Source organism: Gobio gobio (genome assembly GCF_949357685.1).
Source record: "Gobio gobio genome assembly, chromosome: 23".
Taxonomy (NCBI): Eukaryota; Metazoa; Chordata; class Actinopteri; order Cypriniformes; family Gobionidae; genus Gobio; species Gobio gobio.
The window spans coordinates 24750728-24771977 of NC_137119.1; the positions used below are offsets into that span (position 1 = coordinate 24750728).

Consider the following 21250-nt stretch of genomic DNA (forward strand, 5'->3'; position numbering starts at 1 on the left):
CGTTAGTGACTAACGAATGGGGGAACCTGTAAAACAGCGCCACTCAGCTGTCATCCAGTGCCCTGCGTAAGTGTGAGATCCCGCCACTTAAGGCCCTAGGACTCCCACTTATCACAGGATTACCAAGGTACACTGGGAAGCATATCCCAGTGAGGGAATGCCAAGGTGCCTACCGTAGGGAGGACTTAGAGAATACACATATGACCCGCTGAGGGTTGCATATGGAAGATCTCTAGGGTACCAGCCGAAGGTGGATTTTTAACCCTAGGGGTGGCAGGGACTTGCCAAGGGAAAGACACCTGCTCACTGAGGAGGCTTACGGTGGGAATACTCGTGTGGGGGTCGCCAGAGGGGAACCATGCACACGGAGCACCTGGCCGGACATGAGGGTCTGGGCTCGAAAGGGCAGACTGAACTGATGTCGGCGTCGACAGTGCTGGAGGAGCTCAGGGCTCTCGGGGAGCTCACCTGAGGAAATATCGCACGTATCCAGTCATGGGAGTGGAATGGCGAGCAAGCGAAGACACCTGAGCGTGGTCCATTACCGGCCCCTCGGGGGGGCGAGTACAAAGTCGGACACTGGCTCCACTCGGAGATTGTAGAATCTGGCGAATGAGTTGGGTGTCGCCCAGCCTGCAGCTCTGCAGATGTCTGTTAGCGAGGCGCCATGCGCTAGAGCCCAAGAGGAGGCCACACTCCGGGTGGAGTGTGCCCTCACACCAAGGGGACACGGTCGGCCTTGCTGCTGGTATGCCAAAACAATGGTGTCCACTATCCAGTGAGACAACCTCTGCTTTGAGAGAGCACTTCCCTTCCGCTCTCCACCATAACAGACAAAGAGCTGGTCTGAGGTCCTGAAACACTGCGTCATGTCTACGTAGGCGCGGAGAGCGCGTACTGGACAGAGCAATGCCAAGGCTGGGTCTGCCTCCTCCAAAGGCAGCGCTTGCAGGTTCACCACCTGATCTCTGGAACGGAGTGGTGGGAACCTTGGGCACATATCCGGGCCGGGGTCTCAGGATCACGTGAGAGTTAGCCGGCCCGAACTCAAGGCACGCTTCGTCAACCGAAAATGCTTGCAGGTCCCCGACCCTCTAAGCGAGGCCAATGCGGTCAGCAGAGCCGTCTTCATAGACAAGAGCTTAATCTCGGCCGACCGCAAAGGCTCAAGGGAGGCCTCTACAGAGCACTTAAGACTACTGAGAGGTCCCAAGAGGGAACGAGAGGAGAGCGAGGAAGATTCAGTCTCCTCGCCCCCCTCAGGAACCTGATGATCAGGTCGTGCTGCTACTTACCTTATTGTCTCCCAGGAGATCGTGGTAGGCAGATATTGCGGCCACGTACACTTAAGGGTGGAAGGAGACAGCCTTCGTCCCACCCCCTCCTGGAGAAACGAAGCACAGACCCGATCGGGCATTTCCAGGGGTCTTCCTGGCGGGAAGAGCACCATGTGACGAAGAGGTCCCACTTCAACGCATAGAGGTGTCGTGTAGACTCTGCCCTAGCGGAAGTGATGGTAGCGACCACCGCAGGTGGAGGGCTACTCAAACCAGCCGCGTCCCGTCCAGAAGCCACACGTGGAGCTTCCAGAACGCTGGATGCGGGTGCCAAACGGTGCCCCGTCTCTGAGGAGTCTCAGAGGAATAGGCCAGGGAGGGGCTGTCGCAAGGAGTAGCAGTTCTGAGAACCAGGTCCGGCCGTGCCAACGGGGCGACCAACATGACCTGCTCCTTGTCCTCCCTGATCTTGCACAGTACCTGTGCGAGAAGGCTCACTGGGGGAAACGCATAATAGCGTAGCCCCGACGACCAGCTGTGCGCCAGTGCATCCGTGCCGACCATAGGTCAGGGATTAATACAGGGAGCAATGGGAAGAGTCCTGGGAGGCAACAGGACTACCTGTGCGTCACCGAACCGTTCCCATATCAGCTGGGCCGTCTGGGGATGGAGTCTCCATTCTCCAGGAAGTGGCTGAAGCCGTGAGAGCTCGAGGCTGCACGGTTCAGGACTCCCAGGATGTGGACAGCATGAAGGGACCTCAGATGCTTCCGACTCCATAAAACGAGATGGCGGGCGAGTTGAGACATACGGCGGGAGCGTAGACCGCCCGGCCGTGTCGTCTGTCCTGACTAGTACATGTTGACCCTTCAGCAACGCTCGGAAGCGGTGCAGGGCGAACCGTACTGCCAGCAACTCGAGGCAATTGACATGCAGAAGGCACTGGGGTCCTATCCAGGAGCCCGTGGCTGCTTGTCCATTGCACATGGCACCCCAGCCCGTGGATGATGCATCTGTTGATACAACAAGATGCCTGGAAACTCGTTCTAAGGACACTCGGGTCCGTAGAAAGCTGAGGTTCGACCACGGGGAGAGAGTCTGTAAGCAGGCCCGAGTCACTTGTACCCGGAGCGTGCCAGACCGCCATGCCCATCTCGGGACTCGATCGCGTAGCCCGTGCTGAAGCGGTCTCATATGAAGCAATCCGAGCGGCGTTACCGCGGCTGCAGATGCCATATGCCCCAGGAGCCTCTGAAACAGTTTCAGTGGAACCGCACTCTTGCCCTCGACTTGTCGAAGGGAAGTCAGCAGAGACTGCGCGCGCTCGCTCGAAAGCAGCGCGCACATGGCGACCGAGTCGATCCATACCGAGAAAAGAGATCCTCTGCGCGGGGCAAAGTTTGCTCTTCTCCCAGTTGACCCGAAGGCCCAGACGGGCTAGGTGATGGAGCACCAAATCTCTGTGTCCGCAAACCTGCTCTCGAGAGTGACCCAGTAAGCCAGTCGTCGAGGTAATTCAGGATGCGAACCCCGTGCTGCCGAAGGGGCGCAAGGGCTGCCTCGGCAATCTTCGTAAAGACGCGAGGGGACAGAGATAGCCCGAATGGTAGAACTGCGTACTGATATGCCCGCCCCTCGAAAGCAAACCGTAGGAACGGTCTGTGTCGAGGTAGAATGGAGACATGGAAGTAGGCGTCCTTCAGGTCGATCGCTGCAACCAATCGACTGGACGAACGCTTTCGAAAAGGCGTTTCGCTGTCAACATCTTGAACGGAAACCGGTGGAGGTAACGGTTCAAGACGCGCAGGTCCAGGATCGGTCAAGCCCACCGGTCTTATGGGTACAATGAAGTACGGGCTGTAACACCCGGAATTCACCTCGGCTGGAGGGACAGGTTCGATCGCACCCTTCGCCAGTAGGGTGGCAACCTCCGCTCGCATGACGGGGGCATTAGCCCCGATCATAGTGGAACGGACTCCCCGAAAGCGGGGAGGAACCTGCGCGAACTGAATCGCGTAGCCGCACCTGACTGTCTTCGCGACCCAGCGGGACAGCCCTGGAATCTGAAGCCAGGCTCCCAGGAACTGCACCAGCGGGGTCAATCGGACTACAGGTGTACCCGGAGTGGGGCAGCGATGCAGCGTTACCGACCCGGACAAGGGAGGCTGTTGGGCGTCCCGGTGTGGGGGTGCGGTTAACGGCTGCGTCCTGACAGAGGAGACCAGGGAAGGACGCGCGTTCCACTGGGGTCTGCTCTGCCAGGAGGCTGGCGACAGAGAGGGATGCGAGTGGCGGGACCCGTGGGTGGCGCGCACTGTCATCACCGGTCTCTGGGTTCTCAGAGACAGGAACATGAGTTCTTCCCAAGCGCTGCTAGCCCGGGGGCCAGCAGCGGAAGGATTTTCCCCCGGCCCTCCACCGGGGGAAGGAGAGGCCCTGCTACCATCCCCTGGGAAGAACTGGAACCCATCTCTGAGTTGTCCACTTCCAGCGTGGCGTTTAACCAGGCTGGGGAGCGGACTGGGCGTCATCCTCAACCACCTCCACGGCGCGGCCCGGGTGAAGGCTGCTGCTGGGGCCGGGCGGGAGGAGGGAGGGCGCCCTCGGCGGCGAGCGGACTGAGGCGACTGAGCCGGCGGCTGGTGCAGCAGCTGGCCGCCGGGGCAGTACGTGTTACAGCCTCAGTCTGCTCTGGGGCGGCCGAGAACTGTTGGGCGCAGTTCCCAGCCGCGCCGCCGAAGAGGCCAGCCTGGGATATGGGTGAGTTGAGGGGGCGGGCCCACTCAACGTCCTCCAAATCACCAGGTAAGGCCAGGTGTTCTCCCGGACCACAGCTGTGGACATCTCCCGACCCAGGGAGCGTGTGGCCACCTTCACCGCCCGGGGGCGGGATCAGTCGCGGCACGCAGCTCAATGAAGAGCCCTGGGTCGGCTCCACCCTTGTGCATGTGCAACGGGGCGGCGGCCTGCCCGTAGCTCTGCAGGACCACGCCACCGAAGTAGACGAGCCCACAGGCTTTGGGAGGGTGCTTAGGACAGCCACACCACGCCACGTCAAGCCCTCTGTGGACACCGTAGTGCGCAACAGAGAGTTCAACAGTGGGGGTGAGGGGGCCCCAGTGTACCCTAGGCCGCGGCCCCATCAAGGGCAGAGAAGGTGGAGGAGGCCACCAAACGATCGCGGGAAGCACGGGGACTTCCAGGACCGCGTGATCTCCTCATGCACCTCGGGAGCGAAAGGCATTGGGGGCGGGGCCCAACAGCTGTCGGGTGCCGTCCCCAAAAACCAATCGCGCAACCACGAGCACTCGCGACTGGGCGGAGTTCCACACCAGCGCGAGACTCGCGGCTGCCCGAGATAACATGGCTGTCAACCTTAGGTCGGATCAGGCAGCGCTGACACACCCGGAGGCGGAGCACAACTCCTAATCGTCATCCCCAAAGGACTCCAGCCCACCTTGGGATGCGGCGATCGACATCTCACTGCTATCTGGAGCGTGAACGAAACGAACGAGGCGTCAGAGACGGGCCGCTGTTTCAGTCCAACACTCGCGGGTTTAAGCAATGTGCAAGAGGGGGCGTGGCCCGAGGAATGATCGTCGGGGTTCTTAATACCACGGCACCGCACTCAGGTCACCCTGGCCACCAGCCAAAGTACCGCCTCACTCGGAGACGGTAGATTGGGGTGTGGCAGAGGGGACTCTCTCTCCTCACGGAGATCACTGAGTCTCGACCGCAACATCGCGATGGTCACGTTCCCGCAGTGGGAACATGACGCATCCACAAACACTGCCCGAACGTGCTGAAGCCCAAACACATCGAGCAGTGAATGTGCCCATAGACAGCAACGGAGATCGATCGCACCCGGAAGTGCACGGGCGAACCGTCTTGAAAAAGACGTGCCACGCGCAAGCTCTTTTTGTGAGAGGAAAGCTCTGCAGAGTGCCGAAGCGCCCAGGGAAACACACACACAGCTGTTGCAGATCACTGCACAGATCAGCAGGCAGGCAGCATGAGATCGCTGGAACGCGCCGTAACACCAACACCCTGGAGAACCGCTGGTCTCTCGAAGACTGAAGAGAAGACTTCAGAATTCAGGCTTGTAGGAGTGAAGAGATCCTCTTGGCTCCAAAGCAGAAACATAATGCGATGTTCGCAGCGTACTTCCTTATATACCCACGAGGTGGGGCGGAGTTACGCATGCAAATTCCGCATGCCCATGGCATTGGCACTGCCATTGGGCGCTGTTGAATACGATGAAGATGATTGGCTTCTAAGCGAAACCCCCATTCGTTAGTCACTAACGTACGTCGTAGTGACTGAACGAAAGGGAAATCTGTTTATCATTTCTCCCCTCATTTTTTTCTATTGCTCTAATCAGCATCTGAATACTTTATGAAGTACTAAATGTATTTGATAAACAGCTCAGATTTTTTTAATGTGGAGTGTTTGGTGCTAAATGCGGCCCTTTCCTGTCTTGCAGTTGTACGCTAAGTGTCACGCTGGAACAGGCCATTCTTCTGGCCCGGAATCACGGCTTGCCCCCACGATGCATCATGCAGGCCACTGACGTCATGAGGAAGCAGGTATGTTCTGTTATTGGATATTTCTTTAGCCCACTTTTTTCCATAGCTTATTTCATTTGTCCACTAACAGTGTCCAAAAATTTATATACAGTACCGCTCAAAAGCTTTTTTAGTCTGACCAAGTCTGACCAAGACTGCATTAACTTGATCAAAAATACAGTAAATTGTAAAATTGTAAACAGCAATATTGTAAAATATTATTGCAATTTAACTAATATATTTTATCATTTAAAGAGGTTAATATCTGCATTGTTTTATAATGTTTCCTGTGGTGCAAAAATTTTATAATTTATAAATAAAAGGCATTTTTTTAGCCTCTGATTTGAACGCTCTGTTTGAAGGGACGTGTCTGCTGTGAGACTTCAGTGTATATGTCCTCTGCTGTGATTGGTTGACATCTTTGCATGTGAAATAGCTAAGTATTACATGTGGAACGCTCTCGAGATGTTTTAGCATGTTTTTACTATTACAGCTCTCAAGGTTCTCAAACCAATCGTGAAAAGTGTTGATTATAGCATTATATTTAGATCTACTGTATGGGACTATACTGTTTGATTGACAGCTCCAGGGATTGCAAAGGGAGCATTCTTTGATCGCTTTCTATATATAATTTAATCACAGTTTAAATAACAGATTATTTCCATCCTACTAAGAGACACAATGTGAAGTTGACTGTTTAGTCACTGGTTTGAATTACTGACACAGACAAATGTCATCTGACTGTACATGAATCATTGCATATCAGAAATCACTGGTCACAGATCAGGCATTAGAATTAACACAGTTACTTACATGTTGTCGCATTACTGTCGAGTCCTTATCTGCATAGCCTGCGCCGAAATTGCGACTGATTTACCAAAGAATCCACAGTCAAATGTACCGAATACAAATAAATAATGCTCAACTGAGACATTCACATTGTTGAAAATAAATAACCACATAGCATTAGGATCCTTTGGAAGGTCTTGTTATTTTTTGTCCAGTGATCCTGTATTGCTCTTCTCTCCTCGTCATCTCACTACCACACCAGTGGGCAGGGCCAAATTGCAATGAGGAAGTAGGCGTTGATCTTCATCTGCAGAGGCGGTCTTTCACCTATAATAGATAGGCACATTCCACAAGGAATTGTTCGCTGGGCTTGTTTACAATAAAAGCTGTTTTTGGACTAACAAGGAAGTTTTCAGTTCTGAAACTTTATATTCTTATAGTATGATGACATCTTAAATGTCTAAAGCTCATGGAAATTTCAATTTCTCAGTTCCTGACAGTAATAACTTATAAAGTTAATATAAAATTTTTATGACATGAGAAATCTAATTTTCCTTCATTTCCTTTTGACGCATGAGAGGTCTTTGTACCATTAAAACACACTGCAAGTTTCATAGCCTAGAACGTCTTCCTCATTATAAACAAAGCATTTAACCAAGCTCCAATAATGGCGCGTTTGGATATTGTAGTGTTGTATTGTATGTGTATTGATGTCACACACTACTTAATCGCTTCATTTAGGCCTCTTTTTTTGTGCAAAAAAACTTCTTTGACATTATAAGTAAAACAAGGAACATAGGAACATATTAAAATAAAAATCCATGTCTTAACCACTTTAATATATCTTAAAATGTACCTTATTCTCGTGCATTTTCAGCATCATTACTCCTTCAGTGTCACATGATCCTTCAGAAATCATTCTAATATGCTGATTTCTTTGATGAATAGAAGTTCAAAAGAAAAAAAAAAAGGTCTTTACTGTCACTTTTGATCAATTTAATGCATCCTTGCTGGATAGAAGTATTAATTTTTCAGCAACAAAAACACCATACTGACCCCAAACTTCACGTGAGAATTATCATTTTTTGAAAAGTCATGAATATTCACAACATGGTGTCAGTTCCACCACATCTCAAATGTGTTTTAAAACATTTTGTGATGAAAATTACTAATTTCATAGCTAGAATTGTGTCCTATGTAAAATGAAATATTCTTTGCTAAATTTTGACAATTACACTTTTCACTCAAGTCATTTTTAATGTGATCTTCATATAACTACATTTTTAAAAAGCTGAAACCTGTTAGTTTTAATTAAAAAAAAATCATTCTCTGGGACATAAAAGTGCACAAGGTTGAAGAAATGTCTGGGACCGAAGTTGCCCATCCATAATCTAAATGATAAATTAAAGTTTCTACTGGAAAAATGTATTTATAATTTTTAAGTGCCATTTTCAGCAAAAAAAAAAGAAAGGAAAAAGGATGGGCTAATATCTACCTCTGCTTTGAATGTTTTCTCAATTTTACTGACCCAGTTAATTTATTTGGAATTACAGTTGCAAAAAAATTCAAACATTAGACCACCGTGTTCATTTCGAGAAGGATTTATTTTTTTTATCAAAGGCCTGTTTAATTATTTTGGGAAATGTAACAAGCTTAACTGCCTTGGTTTGCTTTCTCTCATTTTGGTCTCTCTACATGGCTATTAGCATAAGCTCTTCCTCCCTCGTGTTAGCCTGGAAGCAGGAGGAAATACGCTCATGCAATGAACTCTCCCTACCTTTCATTTAGAAAGTGGAAGATTGTTAGTCTTTTTCTACCCATTTTCAGACCAGCCTTGAAGCGTCCTTCACGAGGTTATGGATGAAACTGACAGGGTCTGCTCTTTTTATATCATTAAGCAGTGTGAGACTTGTATAATAGAAGGCTAGGACAGTTGCTGTGTCAGCTCAGAAGGAATGAAACTTCATGAGAGGTAAAGTCATGAGAGGTAAAGACCAGAGAGCCCTTGACTGTAACTCTGTCACTTTGAGGGCGATAACTTTCAGAAGAGTACTTTAGTTCCTCATCTGTTGGGTCGGCCAGTGTGTGTTACACATTTTATGTGCATAATATGTTTTCACATATTATTTCATAATAAAAGTAGCAGTAAAAATAATAATATTAGTAAAATAAAGTATATTTTATTTATATGTGGATTATTAATAATAAATTGATGCAGAGATAAATTATTGATTTGCATATATGTGTATAAATTATTGTTCCATGTGTTTCACTTCTGCTGTGAAGCAATTATTCATTATTTAATAATAAAAGTAGTACTAAAATCAATAAAAAACAAAGGAATTATTATATAAAGTATGATACATTTTATAAAATATATATACGTTTTTATTAATGAATTTAAAGTGATTTTAAATGAATAAAAATGTAATTAATTCAAATAGAATACATTTTTAATATTTATAAATATATTATAAATACTTTATAGATAAATTGATGCGTTTATAAATTACTGATTGATTGATATACTATATATGCAAATTATTTATAAATGTAAATCAATAATTTATAATAATATTTTATTATTACTTTTTAATATTAAAAGTAATAATAAAATAAAGCAATTTTTATTTATGTATTTAACCTGATTTTAAAGTATTAATAATATATTGATGCATATATAAATGTATTATTAATAATTGTATTATTATATTAAATGAGTATAATAATTTATAATTAAATAAATGAAAGAATAGTTTAATAATGATCAATTAAATAATTTTGAATTATATGTAAGCCTATAAAATTCACGGTGGTTTTAATAAATTGTAATGTTTGTTTTTAAGGAGCTTTTTGTTCACTTGATGTTTCAGTTAAAATATGAAGCAAGAAGCTAATAAAAACCAATGCATAAAGAAATAGTCATTCATAGGTCAGGTCATTAAAATGTATGTGCAAAATGACTCTATAAGTAACACATTGTATTTAACTTTCATACTAGGCTAAAGCCATACTTTTTTTATGACAGCCTATATTTGCATTTCAGCATTACCTCTTATTTTAAATCTGCTGAATTCATAATGCCTGTATATTATGTTATATTCTGGACCGCCTGTGGGTGATGAGTCCTTACCTGCGCCAGTCCGGGCTCCAAAATGACTTTATGAATATCAATATGAATGACTGTCGTCAGAGCTCCCCCTGGCTGGCTATTTATTATTATTCACCGTGATTCGTACCTCACAGCGAGACTTAAAAGAGACTCATCCATCATAATGCCTGGAACTCGTTGAGGGAAGGAAAGGGACACTGACGAATTGCTCCATTATGAAGTTTCTGTGTATAAACACCAAATTGCTGAACCGCTAAAATGAGTTAACCATATTTTTAGAGAAGCGATTGTTGAAAAAAAGGTCTGTAGACAACGGATCTTTGTGTTCTTGTCCTCTCATATCTCAGTCCTTCTCCTCTTTGTCCAGCCGTATCTTTGAAAGTCCCAGGAAAGCAGTAGGCAAGGGCTTGACTCTGGTGGTGTAATTGCTGATGTTATCATGACATGATAAGGGACTGACCATGGTGCCGCCCATGCCTGATACACTCACAGGCCAGCAGTCGTCAGAAAGACAGAGTACCTGTACACTGAAGTGCTGAACTCACAATCACAGACTTCCTCCAGCAGTGTTTATGCAGCACAAACTTCCCCCGTTGGTGTTCCAGACGCACCTGCCGAGACGCCTCACGTCAACCCGACCTGCAGAGCTATTTGCGGAAACAGCTAATGTTTGTAAAATGCGCAAGATACATGTTTTCGCTCCTACGTCAGGGCGCAGGTGGCCATTTTTCATTTTGACGTGATAGGATTCCACTCGGGATAAAAACGCTGTCTGTTAAACAGGCCTGTGATTCATGTACCGTGGGACAGGATGTTGGGTGCCTCTAACTCACAGGCAACGACTACGCGTGTTGTATGAGTATGATTTTAAATTCTAATTTACGATCACAAACAAGTCCATCTAACACATCTGACAAGGTTAGCATTGATGAACTGTGACGAAAGATGGGGCTTGCAGGACCTTCTACCTGTGCACTTTTCCAATGAAATATGAGCTACAGTGTCTACGAAGGAAGAAAGGCCAGGCTGACTTGTGCAGCCGAAGAGGAAAAGAACAGGAAATTATTATATCAATTATTTAAAAATAGAAGTACCGGTGCAAATTTTAAAAAAAAGTTATTTTCCCATGGTACAGATATTGAAAAGAAATTGGATGATTTCATTTCAAAAGATGTTTGGTCTTGGGTGTATATTTCACAACACATATTATATAAAATATATTTATAAAATGTATAAATATATAAATATATATATATATATATATATATATATATATATATATATATATATCATGGTTATTATTATAGTTGTGTATGTTCAGTTGAGTTAATTTTCTGTCTTGTCCTCATCAGTTAATTAGTTAATCTCTGTCCAGCTGTGCCTGTTTAGTGTCCTACGGTGGCCCAGTAGTGCACAACACAACGAAATTTAAAAAGCATACACAAGTTCACAACACAACGGAATGAAGCCACAACACAACGAAATTAAGCCACAACACAACGAAATCAAGCCACAACACAATGAAAAATCCACAACACAACGAAATAGCCACAACACAACGGAATGAAGCCACAACACAACGAAAAAGCCACAACACAACGAAATGAAGCCACAACACAACGAAATGAAGCCACAACACAACGAAATAAAGCCACAACACAACGAAAAAGCCACAACACAACGAAATGAAGCCACAACACAACGAAATAAAGCCACAACACAACGAAATAGCCACAACACAACGAAAACAAGCCACAACACAACGAAAAAGCCACAACACAAATAAATCAAGCCACAACTCAACGAAAAAGCCACAACACAACGAAAAAGCCACAACACAACGAAATGAAGCCACAACACAACGAAATAAAGCCACAACACAACGAAATAAAGCCACAACACAACGAAATAGCCACAACACAACGAAAAAGCCACAACACAACGAAATTAAGCCACAACACAACGAAAAAGCCACAACACAACGAAATTAAGCCACAACACAACGAAATAAAGCCACAACACAACGGAATGAAGCCACAACACAACGAAATAAAGCCACAACACAACGAAAAATCCACAACACAACGAAATAGCCACAACACAACGGAAATGCTCCCGACCACTAGGGGACTCTCGGAGTACGGTAAAGTTAGTTTTCCTTGCATTGTTCTAAAGATTTGCCAGTCTTACAAATATTTAAACACTACGATCAGTTTTGAGTGTGCAATTGTATATCGACATGAAATATCAATTCAAAATCACCTACGTGCATAATAGCTGAATGTTTATACTCAAGAACGCTTTGACCCGCTGCCTCGGCGCTAAGGGAACGTCTGCCAATTCCACCAAGTTGAAACATATCATTTGAATGAATTAAATTAACTTTTTATTTTATTTTTAAATTCCAATGTTGTGTTGTGCATTACTAAGTCAGTTTTACCAATACAATCAATCTGTGGAATTTTAACATGTCTGTTTTTAAATGTTAAAAGTAATTTTAATTCATACAAATTATACGTTTCAACCACTTGGTGGAATTGGCAGACGTTCCCTTAGCGCCGTGGTATCGGGTCAAAGCATTCTCGAGCATAAATATGCAGCTATAATGCATGTAGGTGATTTTGAATTAATATTTAATGTAGATAAACAATGGTTAGCCTATATACTGTTCAAACTAATTGTGGTATTGATATCTTTGTAAGATTGCCGATTTTATAGAACAGTGGCAACTTTACCACGCTCTGAGTGCCCCCGAGTGATTGGGAGCATTTCCGTTGTGTTGTGGCTTGATTTCGTTGTGTTGTGGCTTTTCCATTGTGTTGTGGCTTGATTTATTTGTGTTGTTGCTTGATTTCGTTGTGTTGTGGCTTGATTTATTTGTGTTGTGGCTTGTTTCCGTTGTGTTGTGGCTTGATTTATTTGTGTTGTGGCTTGTTTCCATTGTGTTGTGGCTTTTTCGTTGTGTTGTGGCTTGTTTTCGTTGTGTTGTGAACTTATGTTTGCTTTTTATATTTCGTTGTGTTGTGCACTACTGGGCCACCGTAGTGTCCTCATTTGCTATGTGTATTGATTCTCCATGTTCTGTTCAGTCCTCGTCGGTTATTGTTTGTGTGAACATGGTTATCTTCATCAGAGTGTGTTACTTGATTAAAGACATAATTTTCACCAGTTCCGTCATCGTGCGCCTTTATCAACCACCCACCGTGACAAGTTGACTGAAACTAAAGCAAAAAAAGCATTTTCGTTACTTGAAATAAAATAAACAATAACTGAAATAAAATATTTTAAAAATCTTTATTAAACCTATAAAAGCCTGTTGCCTAGTTGTCAGTGCAACATTTTCATTTAGTTTAACTTGATGTACTAAAATAACTAAAACTGAAATAAAAATGAATAATGAAAATGAAAAAAACAATTAACTATTAATAAAAAATAGTATAATTATTTCAATTGTTTTAAAACAACACTGATTCTTCACGGCACCTGTTAGTGGGTGGGATATATTAGGCAGCAAGTGAACATTTTGTCCTCAAAGTTGATGTGTTAGAAGCAGGAAAAATTGGCAAGTGTAAGGATTTGAGCGAGTTTGACAAGGGCCAAATTGTGATGGCTAGACGACTGGGTCAGAGCATCTCCAAAACTGCAGCTCTTGTGGGGTGTTCCCGGTCTGCAGTGGTCAGTATCTATCAAAAGTGGTCCAAGAAAGGAACAGCGGTGAACCGGTGAAAGGGTCATGGGCGGCCAAGGCTCATTGATGCACGTGGGAAGTGAAGGCTGGCCCGTGTGGTCTGATCAAACAGACGAGCTACTGGAGCTCAAATTGCTCAAGTAGTTAATGCTGGTTCTGATAGAAAGGTGTCAGAATACACAGTGCCCGCAGTTTGTTGCGTATGGGACCGCATAGCCACAGACCAGTCAGGGTGCCAATGCTGACCCCTTTCCACCGCCGAAACCTTGGGTCCTGCCATCCATGTGTATGCTACTTTGACACGTACCATCTACCTAAGCATTGTTGCAGACCATGTACACCCTTTCATGGAAACGGTATTCCCTGGTGGCTGTGACCTCTTTCAGCAGGATAATGCGCCCTGTCACAAAGCAAAAATGGTTCAGGAAGGAGTTTGAGGTGTTGACTTGGCCTCCAAATTCCCCAGATCTCATTGCTGACAGTTTAACATATTCATTTATGTTAATTACGTTAGTGTATTCATTTATTACATTCATTTATTTTGTGTCATAATGGAAACATTAATGCAATTAATCAAACCTCCTGACCGGTTCATAAATTAAGTTATGGGGAGTTTTTCTACCATCAAAGCAATTCACGCTTGAAATACCACGTAAATGCAAAACATTTGCAAACTTAACTCATCAAAGATTAATTAATCTTAGGTTAATGAATTATTTGGTGTATCATGTAATTAATTCAACTAAAATATCGAAGTCAGTCTTAATAAAGACATTTTAGGTGTTGTTTTTCTTTTCTTTTTCTACTCCCCTTTATTTTATTTTGCCTCTTAGTGTGGATATTTCATATTACTTCCACAGCAATATACAACACAGCTTCTGTGAATGACGCCACTTCTCACCTTTGACCGACTGGACATAGAATATGGTCATGCTTATTTAAAGAATAACTGTTCTGACAGGCCTGCAAGTCATTTATAATTATGGCTCTTTTTAGGGAGCAAGAGTGCAGAACTCAGCCAAGAACCTGGGAGTGAGAGACCGCACTCCGTCGACAGTGCCAAGGTAACCAGAGCGGCCCTCACGCCACTTTACACACACACACACACACACACACACGCACACACACAATTATTTCAGCCCCCTCACATTCACACTGTGGTTTTCACTAACCTTTCCCAAAATGTGCATGAAATAATTTTAGTCCTAAATGCCATGGTTCAAAGATTTACACATTTCAGAAAAATGCTTAGGCCTCCAGTATTATTAAAACACTATATTGATATGCCTCAAACGTTCTAATGAGGGGTTTACTGTAAGCCTCTAAAACCCAGGACACACCAAAACCGACATCAAAGAACTAGCGGCGACGAAAGCAACACTTGCAACCACCACCTTGACAAAACAACAAAGGACTGAATGAGGAGATTAACTAGAAATCAGGCAAACAGGAACAGAACAAAGAAAACTAAATCAAAACAGAATATAAACTCACTACATCGTCGGCTGCGTCTTGGCCAGAAAGCTACGCTTGAACACACCAAAAGGACTACTAGCATGTGCGTTCTGCGCCTGCGTGTAAGTAAATATGTCTATATCAGCAGGTATCAAGTCTATTTTCATCTTTTAAAAAGGGAAACCGAAATTAGGACTGCAAATAAACAAACCATACAAAGCAGCGCTTGCTTACCATTTTAAATATCAATCATGCTGATCACTTTCTTCATTCCACTTGGCTCGTTATTATGAAAATATTTGCGTATTTGAATGATCAGGTAAGATGGCGTAAAATTTTAACAGCCTGTTGGCTTTACCGTCTTGACTTTTTTGCTCGCTTTCATCGCTTTTGCTTTAATTCGCTAAGCTGAACAGCCAATCAGAGTTCTCTCTCTCACGACGCTGATTCAACTTGCTGACTGGGACAAAGAAAAAACACACAGCAACCGACTAAAGTCAACAGTGCGGAGCACACCGAAAAAACGAGGCCGACCAATGCTCAAAAACGGCCCAACATTGCCCGACAGCCGACCGTCAGCTTCATTTGTCCGGGTCTTTAAGGGTGCTTTCACACGAGCAGTTTTGGTGCGCACCCGGGTTCGATTGACGTCAGTGTTCGGTACGTTTGGATGATGTGAACACGGTCTTCCGAACTCGGGTGCGCACCCGCGCACCGTACCAGAGTCCGCTTAAAAAGGGTGGTCTGGGGTACAAATCATATGAACTCCGGTACGGTTCGCTGCTGATGTGAACGCAATCGTACTAAATCGCGGAAGTGAATCGCTATTAATGACGTATGGTTTGATAAAAATGTGTGTTTGTGTGTTTCACTCATTTTCCTGACGAGCGTGACTGACGTACTGCAAGCAGAGAGCTGTAAACCTCATTTCTGCTCGTCTTCAGCATTCTTTAGAGCATTGCAGTACATTTGCGGCATATAGACGCAAGTGCCATTACGTACTGAAGCTTTAGAAACAAAACCAACGGTTAAAAAAACTAAAATATAAAAGTGAGGTGAGCAACGCTATGCATTTTGCCGCCTTCACGCTCGCTGTCGTTACTAAGCAACCGGGTAAACAGCTGCTGCTTTGATGACGCAAACGCACCCCGGTTCGGATCCAAATAATATAATATGAACACAGTCCAGCAGGGGGAGGGGGGAGCAATCGAACTGGGGTTCGGTCCAGGCAATCGAACCAAGTGTGAAAGCACCCTAAAACCCTCTGGTGCACTTCGGTCATTTCTGACCAGAACATTTTCTGTTTTGAAATGTTAAAAATCACTGCTTCATCGGAATGATATGAACCTTGGTGACTTTTCTAGCATTAGGTTCGAGCATGCTAATTGGTCGTAAAAAAAAAAAAGTAGCGTTGATTGTCTTCGGTCATAAATGACCGACCATAGGAAATTAATGGGAAATCGGCAAAAACACAAAAATTCTCGGAATATTTGTGTGTACAATCTACAAATCGGCCACGATGTTGAAAAAAGTACACAGCAGTAAAGGAGTGACACTCTAAAACATCAAGAGTGTGATATTGACACATCCACTCTCACACACACGCACACTTATACACACACACACACACACCTATGAAAATCTGAACCTATGAACCACATTGGAATTTTTAAAATTCACAGCTTCATCAGAATGATATGAAACTTGGTGACTTTTCTAGCATTAGGTATGTGAAGACATAAAAAAATTGCGGGTATGGTTCGAGCATGCTAAATGGTCGTAAAAAAAATACTCCCACTTGTGCTCTTCGGTCAAAAATGACACCATAGGAAATGAATGGGAAATCTGCAAAAACACATTCACAGAAAAAAATCTATATTTCTAACAAAACAAAAAAAATCTAAAACTTTATAATAAATAGTCTTTGAGATTTTTTAAATATATATTCAAATCCATCAACAACAAAAAAAACATTAAATGTGTCCAAAACAGAACTAGGGAATTCTCAAGCCTTTCCATAGAGACCTCTAGTGATTACACCCATGTTTGCATGTTTGCATTTCTTAAATAATTCCAAAAGAGGGCGCTAATCTGCCTTCAAAAAAAATTATTTTGAAGGCCTAGTCTCTATTTTAACCTGAAATACTGCAATAATAAAAATTAAATAAAAAGAATTACGAAAAAAAAGTGTATAATTTTAAATGGCAAAAATAGACCATAATTATCGCATAAATATTAAAAAATACCATCAAATCACCTCAAATATAATTTGCATTGGTTTTACTGGGGTGGAGGAAGTTTCATTTTTAGGTGCCCGGTCCACTGATCTATTTAAATATATAATTTATATAGATCAGTGGTCCGGTCACTTATGACCGGGAAGACACATTTTTTTTGTTAAACTAACCCTTAAAGCTCTTTAATGTGCAAACTTTTGTAAGTAATTACAGCTTTAGGTGGTCTGCTTTTTTAGGTCTACTTTTAAAATGTAAGTTTAAGGTTAAATGTAAGGTTTGAAAGTCACCTTGACTTCATGACTGAATGTTTTTCATTGTAATATTTGCATACTGAATTGTGATTGGGCTTCTTTGTTGCATGTGTTTGCATACTGAACTGTGGAAAAGCCTATAAGCTACACTGGAAAAAGTGGTTACCTTTTTATGTTTTACTTGATTTAACCCATTAAAATGTTGGTATAAATGAATGCATTTATACGAAAGAGGATTAGGGCCAAGCAAAAATAAAAAAATTAAAACATCTCAAGATTAAAGTCATTATAATACGAGATTAAACTTGTTAAATTTCAAGGAAAAAAGTCTAAATAAAATGTAGAGAATAAACTCATTACATTTTGAGAATAAAGTCATTGGGTTTCGAGAAAAGTATGTTTATTCTCAACATTTTATTTGAGTTTTTTCTCGAAACACAAGGACTTTATTCTTGAAATTTAACGAGTTTAATTTCACATTATAATGACTTTCGAGATGGTTTTATTTTTTGTATTATTGCTTGGCCCTAATCCTGTTTAGTACATTTAGGCTGATTCAGTATGAAATAATATTTTAGACTTTTCAGTGCATATCACCTACAGCTATACTGTATAACACTTTTATTTGCTGCCTTGCGAGGGCTCGTATGTCTTTTGGAAAATGCAAATCTAGTAATAAAAGGCCCACAGTTTTACTTGAGACAGAAACTCAGGAACAGCTGTTCGGTATTTATTCTCCAAATAAACCCCTGCAGTACAGCCGTATGAAACAAAAGGCACAGCATTCTTGCAAATGTAAGCATTATGTTGTTTTCAGCCATTTACAATGAAATTGAACAGAAACCTGCAGGGTATTAAATTCACAACACATATTCTTCAACATAAAGTGCATGTCCTCTATTAGAACAGCCATGACATTACTGCAGGTGTGTGTGTTCATGTTTTTCTATCCTGGTGGGGACTTCAGCCTGAATGCACACTGACTCATGGAGACTTGAGTCGCATGCGGACCTAAATTGAGGTTCCCATGAGTAATCATACAGAAGTTTTTTTTTTTTTTTTTAAATGTAAAAATTTCGAAAGTTTTGTGTGATGGGTAGGGTTAGGAGTAGGGTTAGTATAGATGGAATAGACAGTTTGTATAGTGTGTGTGTGTGTGTGTGTGTGTGTGTGATGGGTAGGGTTAGGAGTAGGGTTAGTATAGATGGAATAGACAGTTTGTATTGTGTGTGTGTGTGTGTGTGTGTGTGTGTGTGTGTGTGTGTGTGTGTGTGTGTGTGTGTGTGTGTGTGTGTGTGTGTGTGTGTGTGTGTGTGTGTGTGTGTGTGTGTGTGTGTGTGTGTGTGTGTACAGGTCCTCACGAGGGAAGTGGATTAAAAAACATTTTATTGATGAACACTGTTTTTTTTTTAATGTAAAAATGCAGAAGGTTTTCTGTGATGGCTAGGTTTAGGGTTAGGGGATAGAATATACAATTTGTGCAGTATAAAAATAACTATCCCATGGTTTCACAGACAAGACTTAAGCTAGGCCCAGTTTAAAATGCATGTTTGAGCTGTTTTAAAAGAAAGCAACCTGCACAGATATTATATGTCTTAAAATATGTCTGTGCCATTGTTTTGTCTCGAGATGCACACCAGTAATGTTTTTTTGTCCTAATTGATCTAAGATCTAATCCTGGTTTAATCTAAGCCCCGTCTGTGAAACCAGGCCTATGTCTATGGAATGTCCCGATAAAACATAAAAACACAACATGTGCCACAGTACCTTTTAAAAGTTTGGAGTCAGTGAGATTTTTGAAATAAGTTTCTTATGCTCAACAATGCTGCATTTATTTGACCAAAAAAACAGTAAAAACTGTCATTTTGTGAATTAATATTACAATTAAAATAACAGTTTTTTTATTTTATTTTAATGTATTTTAAAGTGACCCTATTATGGTTTTTCGAATATTCCCTTTCATGCAGTGTGTGCTATAGCTGTTTGTGAATGTAAACGTTCTGCAAAGTTGTCAAGTAGAAAGCGCACAATAAATAAAGTTATTGTCTCCCAAAAGAAAGAATCAACTCTGAACCGCCTAAAGGAGTCATTTGTAATTCGAATCCCACTGCGTTGTGGTTCTACGTCACTATTAAAGACACGTGCATAATGCCCACCTATGCTCTACGTTGTCCGCCGCATGCTTCTCAAATCTTCAAATCTCAAAAGTTCAACGCAGGATTCGCAAAACGCTTGCTCTTTAAAGATGGGTCAGTGCCCAGTTTATTTGGACCAGTTTACTCCTCAGAATCACAACCTGTAAGTATGAATAATTATTGTTGTATATATTTTCTACCGGGTGTTCGAAATACGTCGTTTTGTGTTTCATATTGTGTACGTTTCTGGCTGACCAGCTAACTCACGTTATTACCGTCTTACTGAAATACTTCTGCAAATCAGCTGTGTGCCACTATTACCTAAAACTGTTGTCTATTAATGCAGATTGTCTGTCGTTCTTACTACTTTGAGTAAAGTTGGAGCAAGATTTGCAAACTTTAATGTTATATCAGTCATTAACGTTAGTGCTCGGATAACGTACGCGCTGTTATTGAGACAGTTCCCGCATGTGCACCGCAATACATTAAAAATATACACAGGGGTTTGTTGATGGGCATACACTTGTTAATGCTGATGGTGAGGAGTTCATAATGTATCTCAAACTGAGTAGCATCACTGAGAAATATCCTGCTCAAGTCGTCCTTACGATGAAGGTTCGGGTTGAATAACTAGTTCTTCCAATGTTTTTATAGTTGGACTCGTGTTCGGATTGATATGATAAAATCGACGTCATCGTTACTGTCTTTACAGTGTGTACAATCGCTGAGGACTGAGAAAGCCTCCGCACGGAGCTGAAGTTCAGTTTTGGTAATGGCCGTTTAGCTTCTGAAAAGCGATGTAAGCGGTAGACCAATCAAAAAACAGACTGGGCCGTCTGGCCAATCAGAGCAGAGTAGCTCACGGAAAGGTGAGATTTAGAGAGACTCAGAAAGTCGTTTGCGAATCATTGAAAAATGTGGTGATGTGCAATGTGTATTACGAGAAAATTAAAGTGTTTTTTAACCTTTGATGCATGTAAACCTGTTGTAGGAGACAAAACAAAATTAGGAAGCTATAAAATAGCATAATGAGGCATTTTAAAATGTCATTTATTTGTGTTATGGCAAAGTTTTCAGCATCATTACTTCAGTCTTGGGTCCTAAATCCACCTCCACACAGCAATGTTCTAATTGGCTGTGATAATGTCACATTGCAGTTTCTCGTACAGTGTGGACAGACTGTCACGTTGTGCCTGGTTAAGACATGATGTAACGCTATATTTATCATTTTATTTTATTCTCATTTGTAAATGATGTAAAACAGTCAGCACATACACTTAGATTTGTCTAATACACAAGCTAATGTGTCCTTCTGAGCTCAAATTCTTGGATTTAGGCAGCATTTGTTATATGCTAAATAAACGTAAGCCACGCAGCAATGATCACATGCAACACGCTATGAAAAGCCATGAGTCATTGTCTTCAGGGTCACACTACAGAACATCTCCCCACGGACCTCAAGTGACTGTGACAGATTAGAGTTTACATTGGAGTTTTGAACCTGCTGAGAGAGAATGAGTAGGTCTGCTTTTTAATGTGTTTCATTCTATTTTCCTGCAGGAAATATAGTTTGGCTCTCATGCATATTCTCTCTCTTTCGTGACCACACAAACTGGTTTCCATGTTTTATTGGGGCTTCCAATAGACGTGATGATTTTTATATTGTATAAATTGTGTATGCTATGCCGTCACTCTTAAACAAACCCATCACAGAAAACGTTCTGCATCTTTACATTTAAAA

The 21250-nt window shown here is 42.7% G+C and overlaps 1 protein-coding gene across 1 annotated transcript in view; it reads left to right on the top strand.

Annotated features, from left to right (window-relative positions):
• prex2 (phosphatidylinositol-3,4,5-trisphosphate-dependent Rac exchange factor 2) overlaps window positions 1–21250 on the top strand; it is a 198951-nt gene that overhangs the window by 175346 nt on the left and 2355 nt on the right. Inside the window, exons 38-39 of the mRNA XM_079805796.1 lie at window positions 5761–5863; window positions 14428–14495. Coding sequence (XP_079661922.1) covers window positions 5761–5863; window positions 14428–14495 — 171 coding nt within the window. The remainder of the gene's footprint in view (window positions 1–5760; window positions 5864–14427; window positions 14496–21250) is intronic.